The sequence below is a fragment of the Kockiozyma suomiensis genome (assembly GCF_038497685.1).
Source record: "Kockiozyma suomiensis strain NRRL Y-17356 unplaced genomic scaffold V2V93scaffold_5, whole genome shotgun sequence".
NCBI lineage: Eukaryota > Fungi > Ascomycota > Lipomycetes > Lipomycetales > Lipomycetaceae > Kockiozyma > Kockiozyma suomiensis.
Window position 1 is genome coordinate 578,257 of NW_027117668.1, and position 15,666 is coordinate 593,922.

At 43.4% G+C, this 15,666-nt stretch overlaps 7 protein-coding genes across 7 annotated transcripts; 4 read left to right on the forward strand and 3 right to left on the reverse strand.

Moving 5' to 3' along the window:
• The first annotated feature begins 261 nt into the window (after window positions 1-261).
• V2V93DRAFT_198484 (kinase-like domain-containing protein) lies at window positions 262-1,686 on the forward strand. Its single transcript, XM_066906992.1, has one exon. It carries the CDS (start codon window positions 466-468, stop codon window positions 1,261-1,263), a length of 798 nt encoding a protein of 265 aa, XP_066766604.1. The 5' UTR covers window positions 262-465; the 3' UTR covers window positions 1,264-1,686.
• A 208-nt stretch (window positions 1,687-1,894) lies between these two features.
• Window positions 1,895-3,204, reverse strand: V2V93DRAFT_367786 (tyrosine phosphatase family-domain-containing protein). The gene is made up of 4 exons (XM_066909653.1): window positions 2,942-3,204; window positions 2,741-2,874; window positions 2,551-2,678; window positions 1,895-2,489 (listed from the first exon to the last, which is right to left on the reverse strand). The coding sequence occupies exons 1-4, from the start codon at window positions 2,985-2,987 to the stop codon at window positions 2,111-2,113; spliced, it is 687 nt and encodes a 228-aa protein (XP_066766605.1). The 5' UTR covers window positions 2,988-3,204; the 3' UTR covers window positions 1,895-2,110.
• Window positions 3,205-5,051: 1,847 nt separating this feature from the next.
• Window positions 5,052-6,692, forward strand: V2V93DRAFT_367790 (mitochondrial carrier domain-containing protein). Its single transcript, XM_066909654.1, has 4 exons — window positions 5,052-5,249; window positions 5,325-5,371; window positions 5,443-5,565; window positions 5,650-6,692. The coding sequence occupies exons 1-4, from the start codon at window positions 5,084-5,086 to the stop codon at window positions 6,322-6,324; spliced, it is 1,011 nt and encodes a 336-aa protein (XP_066766606.1). The 5' UTR covers window positions 5,052-5,083; the 3' UTR covers window positions 6,325-6,692.
• A 1,921-nt stretch (window positions 6,693-8,613) lies between these two features.
• On the forward strand, window positions 8,614-9,991 carry V2V93DRAFT_322767 (WD40-repeat-containing domain protein; the record flags this gene model as incomplete). Its single annotated transcript, XM_066907418.1, has 3 exons — window positions 8,614-8,832; window positions 8,891-9,091; window positions 9,155-9,991. 3 exons carry the CDS (start codon window positions 8,614-8,616, stop codon window positions 9,989-9,991), a joined length of 1,257 nt encoding a protein of 418 aa, XP_066766607.1.
• A 286-nt stretch (window positions 9,992-10,277) lies between these two features.
• V2V93DRAFT_400087 (WD40-repeat-containing domain protein) lies at window positions 10,278-13,414 on the reverse strand. The gene is made up of 5 exons (XM_066912571.1): window positions 13,164-13,414; window positions 12,985-13,097; window positions 12,821-12,915; window positions 12,378-12,763; window positions 10,278-12,316 (listed from the first exon to the last, which is right to left on the reverse strand). Exons 1-5 carry the CDS (start codon window positions 13,179-13,181, stop codon window positions 10,337-10,339), a joined length of 2,592 nt encoding a protein of 863 aa, XP_066766608.1. The 5' UTR covers window positions 13,182-13,414; the 3' UTR covers window positions 10,278-10,336.
• V2V93DRAFT_367794 (uncharacterized protein) lies at window positions 13,325-14,297 on the forward strand. The gene is made up of 3 exons (XM_066909655.1): window positions 13,325-13,535; window positions 13,594-13,863; window positions 13,934-14,297. The coding sequence occupies exons 1-3, from the start codon at window positions 13,434-13,436 to the stop codon at window positions 14,222-14,224; spliced, it is 663 nt and encodes a 220-aa protein (XP_066766609.1). The 5' UTR covers window positions 13,325-13,433; the 3' UTR covers window positions 14,225-14,297.
• On the reverse strand, window positions 14,244-15,611 carry V2V93DRAFT_367797 (ribosomal protein S5 domain 2-type protein). The gene is made up of 6 exons (XM_066909656.1): window positions 14,898-15,611; window positions 14,803-14,839; window positions 14,723-14,741; window positions 14,659-14,664; window positions 14,545-14,609; window positions 14,244-14,494 (listed from the first exon to the last, which is right to left on the reverse strand). The coding sequence occupies exons 1-6, from the start codon at window positions 15,553-15,555 to the stop codon at window positions 14,386-14,388; spliced, it is 894 nt and encodes a 297-aa protein (XP_066766610.1). The 5' UTR covers window positions 15,556-15,611; the 3' UTR covers window positions 14,244-14,385.
• Between the last annotated feature and the right edge of the window lie 55 nt (window positions 15,612-15,666).

Consider the following 15,666-nt stretch of genomic DNA (forward strand, 5'->3'; position numbering starts at 1 on the left):
TTCATCCTCGTCTTGTTCTATTGCCGACGACATGCAGCACTTAACAATGCGCTCGCCGTCTTCGTCCTCGTCATGTGCTCCTCCCTCGCCGCCCATACTCTCGCAGATCGTCAAAGAGACACACTACATTAATGTCGACTATGACCCAATCTCTGGTCGAAAAATGCTTAATACGTACGAGATCATCCGAGAACTTGGTCGTGGCCAGCATGGCAAGGTCAAATTGGGTCGTGACCTCACAACAGGAGATTTTGTGGTAATTACCCCCAGCGTGTATCTTTACCGGGTTTTTTTTTCAAATTGTTTGCATGTATTAGACTTATAGTATTTTTTACTATTTTTTTTTGTATACCATTTATCATCTTTTTGCTTGCCAGATTTTCTTGTCTATTTGTCTCTTTCTTCACCCTTCTAGTGGAAATATATGGAAGCGCTAACTTTATTTCGACTTAGGCCGTCAAGATTATGAACCGCACCGGTCGTCCTCGTCTCGGAAGACCTACCCGTCCTGGATCAACACAAGAAGAGAAAATCAGACGCGAGATTGCAATTCTAAAGAAATGTAACCACCCGCACATTGTTCGCCTACGGGAAGTACTTGATGACGCCAGTTCAAACAAGATCTTTCTCGTTCTTGAGTACGTCGAGCTCGGCGAGGTCAAATGGACAAATGAGCAAGGGACCCCAGCAATGACTGTCGACTATGCTCGATCGATTTTCCGCGACGTTGTTCTAGGCCTTGAGTATTTGCATTTCAAGGGTATCATTCACCGCGACATTAAGCCAGCCAATCTGCTCATGACTGGTGACGGCCACGTAAAGATTGGCGATTTCGGTGTCAGCTATATTTCAGGCCTTTCAGGTGAGGACGATGAACTTGAGCTTGCAAAGACAGCTGGAACTCCTGCCTTCTTTGCTCCTGAGCTTTGCTGCACCGACCTTGATCAGCCACGCCCCCAGATTACGAACAAGATTGATATCTGGGCGCTTGGCGTCACGCTCTTCTGTTTACTTTACGGCAAATGTCCTTTCACTGCCGACAACGAATTTGAGTTATTTAACGTTATCGCTAAAGAGTCTGTTGTGTTACCTGATAGCCCTGCTCTACCAGATTCTGCCAAGAACTTGATTTTCAACTTGCTGGAAAAGAATCCTGATAAGCGCATGTCGATCCCAGAAATTAAAAAGAATCCATGGGTTATTGAAGGCATGACACCTGAACAAAGAGCAGAGTTTTTGTCAAAAGATTTGCTTTTACGATGAAGGTTTTAATGATTTTTTTTATTAGACGCAAGACACGTTTATAAAGACAGTACACCGAAAAGTTTGCATTCGTTAGTTTTGTTTTGTGCTGCTTTGATTTATGAATACTGCTTTCCTTTTCGTTTTATCATGCAAATTCGGCGCTCACTATCGTTATATTTTTTTTGTTCGTTTGCATATGGCGTTACAGTTGGTCTTGGGTTGCTATCTATCATTTCCTTGGAGATGACAAGCTACAATTTCTGTGCTCGTCAGATTTTTTTCTTTGCTTTTTAGCCGAGCTTTTTGCATTTGTACTGGTGTGTTATTTGTGTTATCACTTTCGCTTTGCTTTGATTCAGGGTTTTGATTTGTTTCAAGTGCTATTACAATATACATTACGTTCAATGGGGGGTGGACGGGAATAAGGAATTTGTTTGCTTTTGGAGAATGAGTTGCTATAAGGCTATAGTTTTTTTTTTCGTGTTGTCAATTGACTATAGGCGAAGTGTTTCTGTTTGACTATGAGATTTCGATATACGTTTTTACTGTGCTTTTTTTGCTTTTTTTGCTTTTTTTTATTTTTATTTTGCCGCTCTGCTTTTTATTTTGAGAAGAATTTCTTCACCAGTGCTCTGATCTGTGAGATAGTTGTACGTATATTCATTTTGCAACTACATTTTTTTGTAATATTGGTCATGTGCAATAATATTTGATCATTGTGTCAAGGTTTTTTCAATTAGTATGCTATAATTTTTCTATTGAAAACCAACAAATAGGAACACATGGTGAAACCAGACGAGACTCAAGACTCCATAAACATGCAAAATATATGTACAATATGTGTGAATTTCTTTGGATGGTGAAGTTATCGAGGAATTGTAGCGGTGCCTTCGTGTCGCGCTTTATCTTCCAGCCACATACACTCGCTCTCAATATACCACACCGGCAGAGAATTTATTGAATACAAATTCAAACACATATTAATACCGTCAGCATTTGGAGGTTTTGGTTCTTTCTGTAAGTCGATGACAAGGGAGATATCATTGTGAGTGCGACAACCAAGTTCGGAATGTGCGGATGCGAGACGGAGACGTGGGACAGATATCTTGTCAAGATCTACTAATTCGATGTAAAGCTCGTAGAGATACTGAGATCTATCGAAGGAGATCTCGCGATACTCGTTGATGATCGAGGAGAGTGTCCAGTGCTCTAATTTACGTAGGACACCAATAAACGTGCATGATCTGTTGGTTGGCGTTAAAACTGGGCTGAATGCTATCTAAAATAAAGCAACAGACTACTTACAAGTCTATGATGAGGATCGGGTAAAATTTGGTGTTAAGAACATAGGATAGACAAGTTCCCGCAACTCCGTCGGGAAGCAATTTCCACTCTTCTTCAGATATCCTCCATGAGGGAAGTTTCATATGGACCTGGCAAGAGGAGAACGATGTCAGTAGTCTGAAGCTAGTACATGATAGAGAGGCACACATACGATACTGATGTGATTTTCCCGAGCAAACAGCTCGACAGCAGGCGAGGGCTTCTGTAGTCCGATAGAGAGGATGGTTTTCAAAGAGAGGGTTTGGAGGAAGGGAAAGTTGAGGGGATCTATCTCTGTGCACCGGTCTACGATTGAGAGCAATAGGAGCAAGATTAGGCAGAGAAAATGAACTATAAAGGCAGGCAAACATACAGACGTCTTCCTCGACGATACCAAAATGCTCAGGCGGCGCGAGCATGGTTGACTGATATCGACAAGAGGCAGTTTGATGAATCGGGCAGCAATTTGAGAACTGAGTATATGCCGATCGCTAATCCTGCCCGATCGGCAGAAGAGCAAGAATGGACACCGATAAGCAATAGACTTACACAAAATTCGCCAGGAATACAGAAAAGACAGCAAAGAAGTAGGACGAAAATGAGATTTATCCGGACAGAGAGGAATACGAGTGTATTGCGAGCCCTTTGTCCTTCTTTATTCAAAGAGTTCTCTAAAGTCCTGAACCGCCGAGAACAAACCTAATTTCGAGACGGTTGCAGTCCTGGGATTTTCATTTCCTAATTTAGTGATGAATAAGCAACATACTATTTTATTAGTGATTAATTAGTCATTATGTTGCGCATTGATGTTAGGGTAGGGTTTGTCCAACAAATAAAGAAAATCCTCACACTTTTTTCTGCTACTTCAGATCTTCTCGCTCGAAGAATTGCGTTTCGAAGCTCACTGCATGTTAAGCATGCAACCATATGCTTTGGGGAAAGGTAATTATTCTCATTTGCTCTAGCTTTCTTGTATTTTTCTTGGTTCTAATCTTCTGCCAGTCTCCGGTCGATAGCCTGATGGGACACTTCGCTTCTTGCGAGTGGATCTGTCTTAAACGCGGAAACGCACCGACTTAGCACCTCGGTCGTAATGTCGACCCTAACAATAGCCAGCTGGAGCTTGCGTGAAGGACAAGCAGGTGGCGTGCGACCAGTGCTTTGTTGGCATCTGCCAACAAATGCGCGCGTGCTGCTTTACATGCTCTCCACTTCCTCTTCTGAGGAGGCCTCTGTCAGGGGTTGTTGAACATCTGGGCAATGTTTTTTCAAGGTTCCGGTCTCTGGTGGTCCTTGTGATCCCGCGGTTCTTTGTTCGACGATACTATTATGCACGGGCATTTGGCGGTTCGTAAGAACCGTCTTGTCTTTTGCGACATAGTTATGCAATTCTGGCGCGTTAAGCTCTTTAGATATTCAATTTTGATAATCTAGGAGTGTGTCTGAACCCAATGGAGCTTATTCTTGTAGCGAGAAGACTCTCAAATTTTTTTTACAAGCCTGTATTTTGTCTGCTCAGCGTCTTTTGTGAAGATGCAGATCAGAGCAAGTGTATAGTCAGATATACCGGGCTTTCTCAGATACCCACACACTGTCTCCTTTTTTCTTTTTTATTCATCATAACCTCTTGGGAATCAGACAGCTTTACTAGGCAAGATGTGGACTGTTTACATGATGAAATAAAACATAGAGTCAAGCTCGGAGGCGAGTTTATCTCCCACAGACGACAACCATGTTCATATTATCTGATCCAGCGTCCTTCGTCTTGTTCCTAGTATTGCCGATTAGTTAGTTCCCCTGAAGGCTAATCTGTCTGTTTGCTTTATTCAGTAGTAAATACAAAAATGAGTTAGAATCTACAGTACTAGCCAATCAACGCCATGCTGAAGCAACAGAGCACACGCCGCACAGAATGCGGACCCTGTACTTCTCTTCAGCGGAGATTATTTAAATGAATCGCAGGAACTCCCACGGCAGGCCCAGCAAGATCAAGATCAAGAGCTAAAGGCTGTAGAATATAAGTTCCAGTAGAATTCTCAATTGTACCTAAACTGGTTCCTGCTTTAAATCACAGGAACTCTGAGCAGCTGGGCGGGTGCTGCGAAGTTCTGCGGACTTAGACTAGTCTCCGCGATAACATCGGAAGCTAGCTCGCGGCCGAAGCAGATACCTTTCTGCGCCAGATTGACAAACTACCGCAAGAATCAGCCCACAGTGTGTTATTATTCTATTCTACTGCATTTTTCGTAATTTACTGGCTAGAAGAAATAGATCTGATTACTTGTTGCGCTTCATAGACGCGAGAACAAGCTGAGTTCATCGGAAGAGCACTCAGGTATGATCTAAACATACATTAAATATGCCATAAACATAGCAATATTGAGCATTTAAATTCAGCCAACCAACGTGCGCAGCCAGATCCCGCTTGCCGGCGCTTTTCTTCGGCCGCTGCTTTCTTTCACCTTCGTTTCCTCGTCCCGTCCTCTCCTCAAAGACGCCCCCATCGCTTTTCACAATGTTGTTCCCTTCTGTTAACACCATCAATACCGCCTTCAAGGCTCCTATTGAGACTCCTTCTAAGTCGAAGAGCTTCTTCGTCAATGCTGCCGCCCCCACTCCCGGCAAGATCGAGCTCTTCTCCCCTGAGTACTACTACACCTGCACTCTCGGTGGTATCCTTGGTATGCTATTCCCTTACTGCTTATTTGCTGTTTATTTTTTTTTTCTAGTCGAATTTTTTCTAATAACCCGTACAGCTTGCGGTCCTACCCATACCGCTGTTACTCCCCTCGACTTGGTCAAGGTAGGTTTCCTTATTTCCGAACACCATTCACATAAATTTCTCGTGCTGACATTGTTGTTTCCTTCATCTAGTGCAGAAGACAGGTGAACCCTGCCCTTTACAAGGGTAACTTCCAGGCCTGGGGCAGCATCATCAAGAGCGAAGGATTCGGTGGTATCTTCACTGGTGTCGGCGCTACCTTCATCGGCTACTCTGTAAGTTCGCAATTTTTTTCTCAATTAGCCTTGTTTTGCGATTGTATGTAGGTAGCTAATGGAGCCTATCTGTGCGTATTCTAGTTCCAAGGTGCTGGTAAATACGGTTTCTACGAGCTCTTCAAGAAGAAATACGCCGACCTTGTCGGTGAGGAAATTGCTCACAAGTATAACACCCTTCTCTACCTCGTTGCCTCTGCCTCTGCTGAGGTTATCGCTGATGTCTTGCTCTGCCCCTGGGAAGCTATCAAAGTCCGTACCCAGACCACTATTCCTCCTTTCGCCTCGTCGGTTTTCGATGGCTACAAGAAGATTGTTGCCGCTGAGGGCTTTGGAGGTCTCTACAAGGGTCTCTCCCCTCTGTGGGCCCGTCAGGTTCCTTACACTATGGTTAAGTTTGCCTCGTTTGAGAAGACCGTCGAGCAGATCTACAAGACTCTCCCTGGCGAGAAGGCCGACTACTCTATGCTTGCCCAAACCGGTGTCTCTTTCCTCGGTGGTTACATTGCTGGTGTCTTCTGCGCTGTTGTCTCGCACCCTGCTGATGTCATGGTATCCAAGATCAATGCTGAGAAGCAGGCTGGTGAGTCCATGGGTGCTGCCGTTGGCCGTATCTACGCCAAGATTGGCTTCGGTGGTCTCTGGAACGGTCTCCCCGTCCGTATTGTCATGATCGGAACCTTGACTGGTCTCCAGTGGCTCATCTATGACTCCTTCAAGGCTGCTGTCGGTCTCCCTACCACTGGTAGCAAGAAATAAACGCAATCTACAGCTAGATAGTTGAGTGCGTTGTTTCATAAAGTTAATTGTATCAGCTGAAAGGGTTTGGATTTATGGGTGTATAGTCGATAGAGTTGTGCACTGATCTGTGCTCGAATTGAATAAGATATCGTATTAGAAAACCTGATTCAAGAGACATTAAAAGGAAAACAGAGCATTGGTTTGTTGTTTTCTCATATATTGAATGTATACTGTGTGTGCCTTTTATTTATATTTGCTATGAGCCAATATTTGGCTTTCTCTTTTGGTTGTGACTCATTCTTTAAGTATTCTGTAATATGTTTATTTATTTTTTAATTTGTTTGCAGTCAGTGTGCAATAATGAAATTTATATCGATTTAGACAAAGATTGTAATAAGTAGACGCAGATTGTAGGACGTTGAAATAATTAGGATTCGAGCGGCGACGTTATGAGCACGTGCCTAAATGTCAGAATTCGGTAATGAATTATACGCGTGCCCGGCGATAATATCAAAAGAGGAAAAATATCACCGTACAAAAGAACGAGAAAGAGAGAGAATAATACTAGTTTTATATTGGCTCGATGTAATTTTATTTTAGATCAGGTCAACGTTGTCGAGATGAAGGTGTAGGGGGTGCGTCATTGCGTATACAATGGTATACAATGAGATATCGTCAGTTCATGTACGTCAACAGCACTTGATAGTCTGAATTAGTACTAGAGCAGTTCTTGTTATTTGTATAGAGTATATAAGTGGTATAATCAGGGAAGTGAGAGTTCACTATATGAAGAATATTTAGATACACGTATTTTTGCTCAGGAGTCCTACGACTTGTTTACAGTCGAATATAGAAGGCACACCGCTTTGATCCCACTCACAAAGAAGCCGATCTCTTAACGATTTGCTATTCAGAGTGAGTAAGAAATTGAAGTATGACGACAGCCAATCTTTCTTGGAGTCGATTATTTCGCGGAATCAGTATTGAGCACAAAAAGTTTGATTCTACTTCACCCTTATTCACCGGTAATCTACCTGTCCCACGTCACACATTTTTATAACAATCAAAGCTTATGATGTAGTATAATACTATCAGCAGTCAAGAGCTTACCAGACGGATAAAAAAATTGGTAATTTTCAGAGTGCCGTGCGCTGATGCTGCGCGCGAGTCAGTGTTCTTAAGAGTCTTAGTTATTGGGAGTTAATGCTCCGGCTGTCCCCCCCGCACTTCGCGACTAGTCCCTCTCCTCTGCTTTTCCCATTCTTCTGCACTTGCTCTCAACACCAACTTTCTAATTATCTTTTCTTTTGCTCGATTTGATTGATTCCTTTATTTTTTGTTTACCGCTTGTCTTGATAGCACATCGCGGATCGTAAGAAAGAGAGTCGAGCCGGTTGGGAGTTCGCTATAACACTGAGCACCCTTGACTCGTCGGAACTTTACATCCACGCCACCCAAGACTTCTACTCTTCCCCTCGCTATCGTTGAAAGCCGCAATTTACTACTTTGTTAATTTCTGCTTTCTTTGAAAATGTCGTACGCGGAGCCGTATTTTGGCAGTAGACGACTGCGAAGACGGGTTGACATTAACAGCAACAGCAGTCGAGACAGACGCAAGTATACGGCCCCATTCGACCCGAGCCGATTTGATCGCGAAAGATTTGAGCCAACTGAGGATAATTATACTACTAGAGCTGCTGCTGCTGCTAGCGCTGCTGTGCAAACGCTCGAATCAAAAATTCTCATAGCTGCGCCCGAGGATGTGGGACTAGTGCCACTAAACGCACACTACGAACGACTCGTTGAAGCCGGAATTCTTCGTCGTCAAGCCCCAGTCTTTGATCCTTTCAATCTGATGGTCAACCAAGATGCTTTTATGGATTTTGAACGAGTCTACACTAGTGGGCGGGATAATTACAACGCTGTGGCTGGCGTACTCAGCGGCCTCCTGCATCGAAATGAAGCACATCTTCGCGGCGGCGCACCAAGCTCAACGGCAGCTGACGACGGTAGTTCAATGGGTATGGCAGAATACCTTAACGAAGACCTGTTGTCTGGAAACGAAATGACCGACGATGACGTAGACGATCAGTCGGTGACGAATACGTACGCTGATTTATTGATGCCGCCACTTTCGCGTGCAAATCCAAGTATGAACCATCCTCGCGTCGTGTCGATGTTAGAAGATATATCGGGTGAGTGCCTCTATTTTTCAATTGTTTTTTGTAAGATATTATTTCGTCTGACTTTATTATATTATAAGACTTTTTCGAGCAAGACCCAGAATTTCTTGATTTTGCAATCGACATGCTTAGAAGCTCTCTCATCGGTGCTCAGGATTACCCAAAACTTCGCGCAATATGTAATCCAGCTGAAATTTCCCGCTTGGATCTTACAGACGAGCACAATTACCAAGCGATCCCATGGCCTGCGGGCGCTGAGATTGTTGATCGTGCTCGTCGAAGACGCTTATCGACGTATATGAGTTATGCTAATGTTCCTGGTTCAAAGGCTAATGATGCTTCGGTAAGAGCAATTACCTGATCTTCTACTCGCCTGCAAATTTCTGACAAGCAATCTGTAGACCATCGACAGGCCATACACGAACGAAAATATACTGCGATTTAACCGAATGTATACGAAAGCGCGCCCTCGTTTAATGCACTTCCAGCTTCGAAATCTTGTCGCTCCCGTAACCAAAAACAACATATTTTATTCCGATGTTTGGTGTGTCAAGAAATTAGATTCTGAAACGGGAGTAATCACAGAGGTTATGAATCGTACCGTACGTATTATATTGATTCTTGGAGTCTGATGTGGTTTTTAACGTACAATGTATATGCAGAAGACAAAGACCTGCATGGGTCAATCTATAAAAATATCGACGATGGCCGCAACGAAAGATGCAGTAGTCGCAGGCGGCTACACAGGCCAGTATATATACAAAAGTCTTAATACCTCCAGCGACTCAGCCGTGCCGACAGCTGAAGGAATCGTAACCACTGATGTCAACAATATCACAAACCATGCTGATATAGTTCCATGTCTTACTAAAGGAACACCGCAGACCATTTTCTCGTGCAATGATGCTATGGTACGAACACTTGACCTTGAGCTAAACAAAATTGTCGCAGAGCATAAATGTCCGTGGGCAATCAACTGGACGGCGACTTCACCGTGTCGAAAGATGAGAGTAGTTGTTGGTGACTCTACAGAGACGCTGGTTGTCGACGCCGAGTCGGGGAGTATAATATCCTCCGTATCAGGTCATAAAGACTTCAGTTTCTCTTGCGCTTGGAGTAACGACGGATACACCGTTGCCACTGGGAATCAAGATATGACATGTCGTATATATGACTTCCGCAAATACAAGGAGCCTTTGTATGTACTTGGTGCCCAGCTTGGTGCTGTCCGATCCGTCAAATTCAACGATAGCGGCGGCTTCCTCGCCATGGCCGAACCCGTCGATTACGTCCATCTTGTCAGCACGCGTGATTTCAGTCGCGGACAAACCATTGACTTTTGGGGGGAAATCGCTGGTATAGGCTTTTCATCATATGCAAATCCATACGCTGATGATTCTCTTTGGATAGGTAATAGTGACCGAGTTGTTGGCGGAATAATGCATTTTGAGAGAGCGCAGTCTGCGCTGATTGCCGATCCTCTGGGAGAGATTTTGATATAAACTTATCATTATAGTGTGAAGTACATAATGTGAAAATCGTTGTAAAAGGCGCTTTTTTTTGGTGATAGCTTAAGAGTTTTTGTTTAATTTTTGCTTTTTGTTTGGAATTTGCTTGGTGTCTGGCAGTTGTTGATTTTGGTGTAGGCGCTTTACTTTATGTATCTGCAGGGTTTTATATGAGAATATTTCGGTAGATTTGTTTAATATCTACGCTTAATGGTTTAGGATTTTAGATTGTTGATGTAACTCAGGCGCGCTTTGACGGCTGTGACATATGATAGTTGAATACTGATAATAAAACTTTTGCTTGAATTTAATATTATAATACAGAAAATAAACTATCTTCTAATTCTTAATCAACAAGCTATCGTACCCGTCAAGCGCCTCCTTCTCTTGAGTAAGGTACTTTAGTAAATACATATTTTCGTCCGAAACCCTGACCAAATCCTTTTGGATCTTGCCAACAACTTTCTGTACCGCTCTAATCTCAGATGCAAATTCAATCCGGTGAGATTTAAGAAACATGCCGTGTGATGTTAATAATGCATCGATCCAGCGTAAATGGAACTCAACATGAGGTGAGTCTTCCATTATTGACGCTATGAATCGTAGCAGCTGCGCAAGGTAAAGTACCGGCACCCTGCGAGCGACTATTGGAATATCGCGCGACTGTACAGCCTCGTAGATTTGATGAATAAGGTATCGTTCGTTAAGACGGAACGCCATCACTAATGCCTTGAGATAATCATGATCCTTGCGAAGTGCTGATAATGCGGCAGCAGGAGTGACGTCCACATCAAGATCATACGGATCAAAGTAATATTCGTCATCGACAGAATATATAAGCAGACCTTCCGTCGAGGATGCAGCAAACGAGCGACCAGTAGGCGAGAATCTAATCGAGGTCGTACGGATTGCCGGTTTGACCTTCCGCGCAGCAAGATCACCTCGTGTAGCTCCCGGGAGAGTTTTATCTATTCTATCTTCAAGATCGGAGTTCTCGCCTGCATCATCAATCATTTGCATCGGCCCTGCCTCGGTCATATTCTTGCTGTTAAGAAACTCAAGCGTTCCCTCAAGACTCATATTGCGCGAGATAGTGTACTTGCGCAAAAGAACTTCATTATCGATATCGTATAGACAGATATACTTGCTATTACCTCCAGCAAGCAAACTACTACCGTCAGAGTTATAGCATAATGTCCGGAAGCTCTTAGACCGAGCAGAATTTTTTGCAGTAAATCGGTCCTCGGAATACCTTCCACCAGAAAGGTCGTTTTTGCCATCAATCAACCCAACTTGCTTGCCGAGATTAACATCCCAGAATGCCACTTGTCCATCAAGAGTAGCGACGGCTACTTGTTTGGAGTCGGGTCGAAGCGCAATTGCAAGTACATCAGATTGTTGCTCGAATGGCTCAACTGAGCCGTGACGACTGAATATATCCCAGATTCGAACCGTGCGGTCCCAGCTTGCGCTGGCGAGAGTACTGCCATCTTCAGCAAAAGATAGACAAGAGACGGGGCCTTCATGCCCCGCAAGTCGATCAAGTAACTGCCCTGTTTGGACGGACCAAAGATGAACCTCAAAGTCATCGAGTGATCCCGCGCAGGCAATCTCACCACTCGGGTCAACTGCTAGGCATGAGAACTGGACTCGCTGAGGGGCGGTGAATGTGCGGAAATTGCGATAACGGATTAAATCCCATGCACGAACAGAGCCATCTAATGATGACGAAAATAGCACGCTATTACTTCCGCGTTTAGAGAATTCGAGCGCTGTAACTGCCGAACTATGTTCTGTAAAAGTGACTAGCGCGAAACCGGAAACTGCGTCCCAGACTTTGATTTTACCATCGTCTGCTCCCGTGATAATTTTGCTTCCATCAGGAGAATACACGAGACAATTGATAGCATCGTAGTGGCCCTGCTGTTTAAGAATGTATGACTCTGACTGCCATTCCCATACCAGTAACTGTCCAAGTTTTGAGGCACCAAACGCAAGCCATTCACCAGACTTATTAATTGTGACAAAATCAATGTCGTTTTGCGAAATACTAAGCTGATGGATCATGCTGAATTCAGGAAGCTCGTGAATCATAAACATGCCGCTAGAAAATCCAACAACAAGCATATTTGTCTCTGCATGAAAAGAGGCACATCTGATTTTGGACTCTTGGTGGTAATAGTCACGTCGGGTGATCGTCCATCGCATAAGCGATTCGCCGAGTTGCATTGAATCCGAATCATCTTCGTTTTCTCGCATGTTTTCAGGGATTTGGTATTTCCAAGTGAACAAGGCACCGTCTCTACTAATTGTATATATCTATGCCTGGAAGTTAGAATTCTGTCGGCTGGGCAAAAAGGGAAGCGATACAAAACCATACCGTTTCCTGATTTGCGCTAAAGTAAGCGCCTACCACGACATCTTTATGTCCAGCCAAAACCGTCGCGGCCACGGCATCCTCCGACAAGACAGAATACACTCTACTTGTCAAATCCTTTGATGTTGTCAAAAAAAAACGACTATCTTTAGACCATGAGAGCGACGTAATATCGGCATGGTGTCCGGTATATATCCGATGTCTGACAAATGGAGCAAACTGTCTATCCTCACGATAATCAGGAGTACGCCAGAGTTGAATATGTCGGAGCGTCGTTACCGAGATATATTTTCCATCAGGTGAGAATTGGAGATCGGCGACTTTGTCTTTGAAGTTGAAATGGTGAAGAACTGTTCGTCTGACGTAGTTGACGAGAATACCGCGACCATCTGCAAGTTGTTAGGGGCAATTTTGGTTCTATGGATTATAAAAATCGAAAAGCATACCTTCATCTACTGACAGTAGAAGAGTTGCTTGGGGGTTCAGCGCAATCCTGGATATGTTCTTTCGATGCTCGTATGCAAACGTGAATGATTTGTTACTACCCAGACAGGTTAGAATCCTCTTTGATTCACACAACCCAGTAAATTTCTTCCAAGAAAAAGCTCACTTTATTAAATCAAAACAGCTAACTCTGTTGCCAACCGGACTGAGTATGCTACCCCCATCTGGACTAAATGCGAGGTTTCCCTGTCGATAGACTGTACCGAGTAAATTTGAAAACTATTATCCTATCATTAATTTATGTCCGTGTTATATACTTTAGATTCAAAAAAACAACAATAGTACCTTAAATTCAGTCTTCATTTTTCTAGACAATATATACTGTCAGGAAAAATGACTGCACTTGTGAAATCTAAATACCGTAATTGTCTTTGCTTGATCTCATGAATTTTTTTTTATAAAAATCCATCAAACTTCCTTCATCGCGAATCTCTGAACTCCCAACGCGGCCAAATAAACTTTTTTCGAGCACATCCACCACACGCAAAAGCCCCACTGAACATTACAGCTACTTGAAGACAGAGATTGAATGTCCCATTATACATTAAAGCTGCAATGTCATTAAATAAAGGGTTAAATCTTAAAGAACCGGCGAAGATGGCTACGGCGTCTCCAAATGCTGATAAGAGTCTTTCGTCGAAACTGCTTACTATGAAGGTAAAAGGCAAAAAAGTCCGAGACTGGATATAAAGACTAACCAGACTTTTGGAACTAGTTTATGAGACAAGCAGCAACAAAACAACAATTAGAAGAAGCAGAACTTGAACAGCAAAAAGTCAGTGACGCATCGCGATGGACATTGAACACCGAGACAGAGCAGAGTAGTAGTAGAGCCAGTAGTCCTGCTACACCGACACAAATCACAGTTGGGAAGAGCAAAGTACGGATATTGAAGGGTATAGGATTTCAAATTATTGACTCTACCGTTGCGGAAGAAGGAAGCCCGTCATCTACGGGACGCAAGAGCTGGGGAAGGTTCAACACCGTATGTATACCTAGCTACACTTTACAACTACGACCTTGATTTCGTTAAAGCTTATCTTGTCCTGCATTAGAAATTTGACAAATTGAGAGACGACGACTCGGACTCAGAGGATGAAGAAGAAGAAGAGAAAGAACAGGTTGACGAAGAAGAGGCAAAGCGTAGAAGACAGCAAATCAAGCGAGAAGAAGATCAAATGATCCGCAATGCCAGAAAGAAGCAAGGTATATCCGGTAGCGGAGGCGGCGGTAACGGTGACAGTAGCGGAAAGGATGGGAAAGTAGGTAAAGGTTCGAAGAAGAGAGAATCGGGTCCTATGGATAGTAAAAACGCCAAAAAGTTAAATAAGAAGCAGAAACGGTGAGGTAGTCTTATGTGCATGTGTAGTAGAAATGCCAGTGTACAATAAATGAATGCAAATAGATTATTGAAATAAATTATTAATTTTTTAAATATAAACCGTAGCCGCGAACCATACAGCATCATTGCATGTTTCAAAACGATATGTACATGTTTAAAGAAAGTTCACTTCTTTTTCGATTTGCCTTTCCTTTTATCTTTGTCATTAGAAGCATCTACCACAAATCCGCCATTCACAAGAGCCTCTCTTGCAGCGTTATTAATATGTTTGAAACTTCATGGGAGTCAGTAATCATACTCTTAGTGTCAATGAAAGCTACATACCGATCAGGGCCGATATGAGTTCCCCCAAACCATCGCGAGACCACAACCATGACATTCCATTGATCCTGCAAGTGTTAAAACAGGTAATTACCATAAATATATTGTAAATCATACCATAAGCTATTATAGTAAATTAGTTTTCTGCCCAGCAAAAATTCAAATGAAAGGGACAACATACTGTAAGCAAATGCAATAATCTGAGCAACATACTGATGTTAGCCAACAGCAAGCGAGTGAGCATGAGACCACAACACTTACCTTCCGCCAGCAGCCGATTCTCCATCATCATCACAATCTACCGTACAATCAGTATCCTTCCAATACCATTACTAGGAACGTTTTCTCACACATACCTTGTATAAACGAGTTTCCACTCTCTGATTTTATGCGCCATGCTGTCATGTTATGCCTTGCCTTTTGCATCTTTTTGTTTGCCTTAAGCACAGCCAGTTTCGCTTTCGCATCCTCGACTGAGTGTACCTCAATGGCGCGACCGACAAAGGTCGACTTGCGGTCAACAATTGAATCTGAGATACCCCAGTCGAGGTCGTCGTCGTCGTCTCCGCTAGAGAGCCCTCCATTATATTCGGAATTGATCGAATGTAAATGACCAAGGGCCTCATCAGCTAGTCGTCTTCTCTGTTGATATAATTCTTGGTCAACATATAGTCGCTCGCTGATTTCGTCTAAAAAGTTGAAGACGCACACTTCGCCGGGACGAAAGCAAGCGTGCAAAACGTCGTTGAGGAGCGCAGTGTCGACATTGCGGCGCAGATCCGGATCGTTTGGGTTGAGTAAATATATGAAAGGTTCGATATCGGGCGGCGTACAGTCGAAGGAGAGGAGAGTTGGTGCAGACGAGGCTGGGTAGGATGATGGAAATGAGATCTGGAAGGAGAGCTCGGGATGCGAGGATGGTCGAACGATGTAAATGTTTGAGGCCTGTTGAATCATGCATTCTTCATATATTGTATTTATAGAAAAGACTTCCTCCTCGAGCTCTTCTCGCATGATAGCTAGCTATCCATACACAGACCTCTTCTTGCAGTTAGTAGCGAATATAAAAATCTATTGGGGGAAGACTGTTCGGACTTATTCAATCACGTGCCATATAGGTGACAT

What these genes read in the sequence shown, in the direction of transcription:
- V2V93DRAFT_198484 (XM_066906992.1), top strand. Translation starts at nt 466, where the DNA reads ATGAACCGCACCGGTCGTCCTCGTCTCGGAAGACCTACCCGTCCTGGA.
- V2V93DRAFT_367786 (XM_066909653.1), bottom strand. Translation starts at nt 2,987, where the DNA reads ATGCTCGCGCCGCCTGAGCATTTTGGTATCGTCGAGGAAGACGTCT. An exon ending in TATCGTCGAGGAAGACGTCT is followed by an intron (nt 2,875 to 2,941) that starts GTATGTTTGCCT and finishes TCTCAATCGTAG; the next exon opens with ACCGGTGCACAGAGATAGAT. An exon ending in CCGATCCTCATCATAGACTT is followed by an intron (nt 2,490 to 2,550) that starts GTAAGTAGTCTG and finishes GCCAACCAACAG; the next exon opens with ATCATGCACGTTTATTGGTG.
- V2V93DRAFT_367790 (XM_066909654.1), top strand. Translation starts at nt 5,084, where the DNA reads ATGTTGTTCCCTTCTGTTAACACCATCAATACCGCCTTCAAGGCTCCT. An exon ending in CTCCCCTCGACTTGGTCAAG is followed by an intron (nt 5,372 to 5,442) that starts GTAGGTTTCCTT and finishes TCCTTCATCTAG; the next exon opens with TGCAGAAGACAGGTGAACCC. An exon ending in CTACCTTCATCGGCTACTCT is followed by an intron (nt 5,566 to 5,649) that starts GTAAGTTCGCAA and finishes TGCGTATTCTAG; the next exon opens with TTCCAAGGTGCTGGTAAATA.
- V2V93DRAFT_400087 (XM_066912571.1), bottom strand. An exon ending in TCTACTGTCAGTAGATGAAG is followed by an intron (nt 12,764 to 12,820) that starts GTATGCTTTTCG and finishes AACAACTTGCAG; the next exon opens with ATGGTCGCGGTATTCTCGTC. An exon ending in TTAGCGCAAATCAGGAAACG is followed by an intron (nt 12,317 to 12,377) that starts GTATGGTTTTGT and finishes TTCCAGGCATAG; the next exon opens with ATATATACAATTAGTAGAGA.
- V2V93DRAFT_367794 (XM_066909655.1), top strand. Translation starts at nt 13,434, where the DNA reads ATGTCATTAAATAAAGGGTTAAATCTTAAAGAACCGGCGAAGATGGCT. An exon ending in CGAAACTGCTTACTATGAAG is followed by an intron (nt 13,536 to 13,593) that starts GTAAAAGGCAAA and finishes TTTTGGAACTAG; the next exon opens with TTTATGAGACAAGCAGCAAC. An exon ending in GCTGGGGAAGGTTCAACACC is followed by an intron (nt 13,864 to 13,933) that starts GTATGTATACCT and finishes GTCCTGCATTAG; the next exon opens with AAATTTGACAAATTGAGAGA.
- V2V93DRAFT_367797 (XM_066909656.1), bottom strand. Translation starts at nt 15,555, where the DNA reads ATGCGAGAAGAGCTCGAGGAGGAAGTCTTTTCTATAAATACAATATAT. An exon ending in TGGAAACTCGTTTATACAAG is followed by an intron (nt 14,840 to 14,897) that starts GTATGTGTGAGA and finishes ATTGTACGGTAG; the next exon opens with ATTGTGATGATGATGGAGAA. An exon ending in ACTCATATCGGCCCTGATCG is followed by an intron (nt 14,495 to 14,544) that starts GTATGTAGCTTT and finishes ACTCCCATGAAG; the next exon opens with TTTCAAACATATTAATAACG.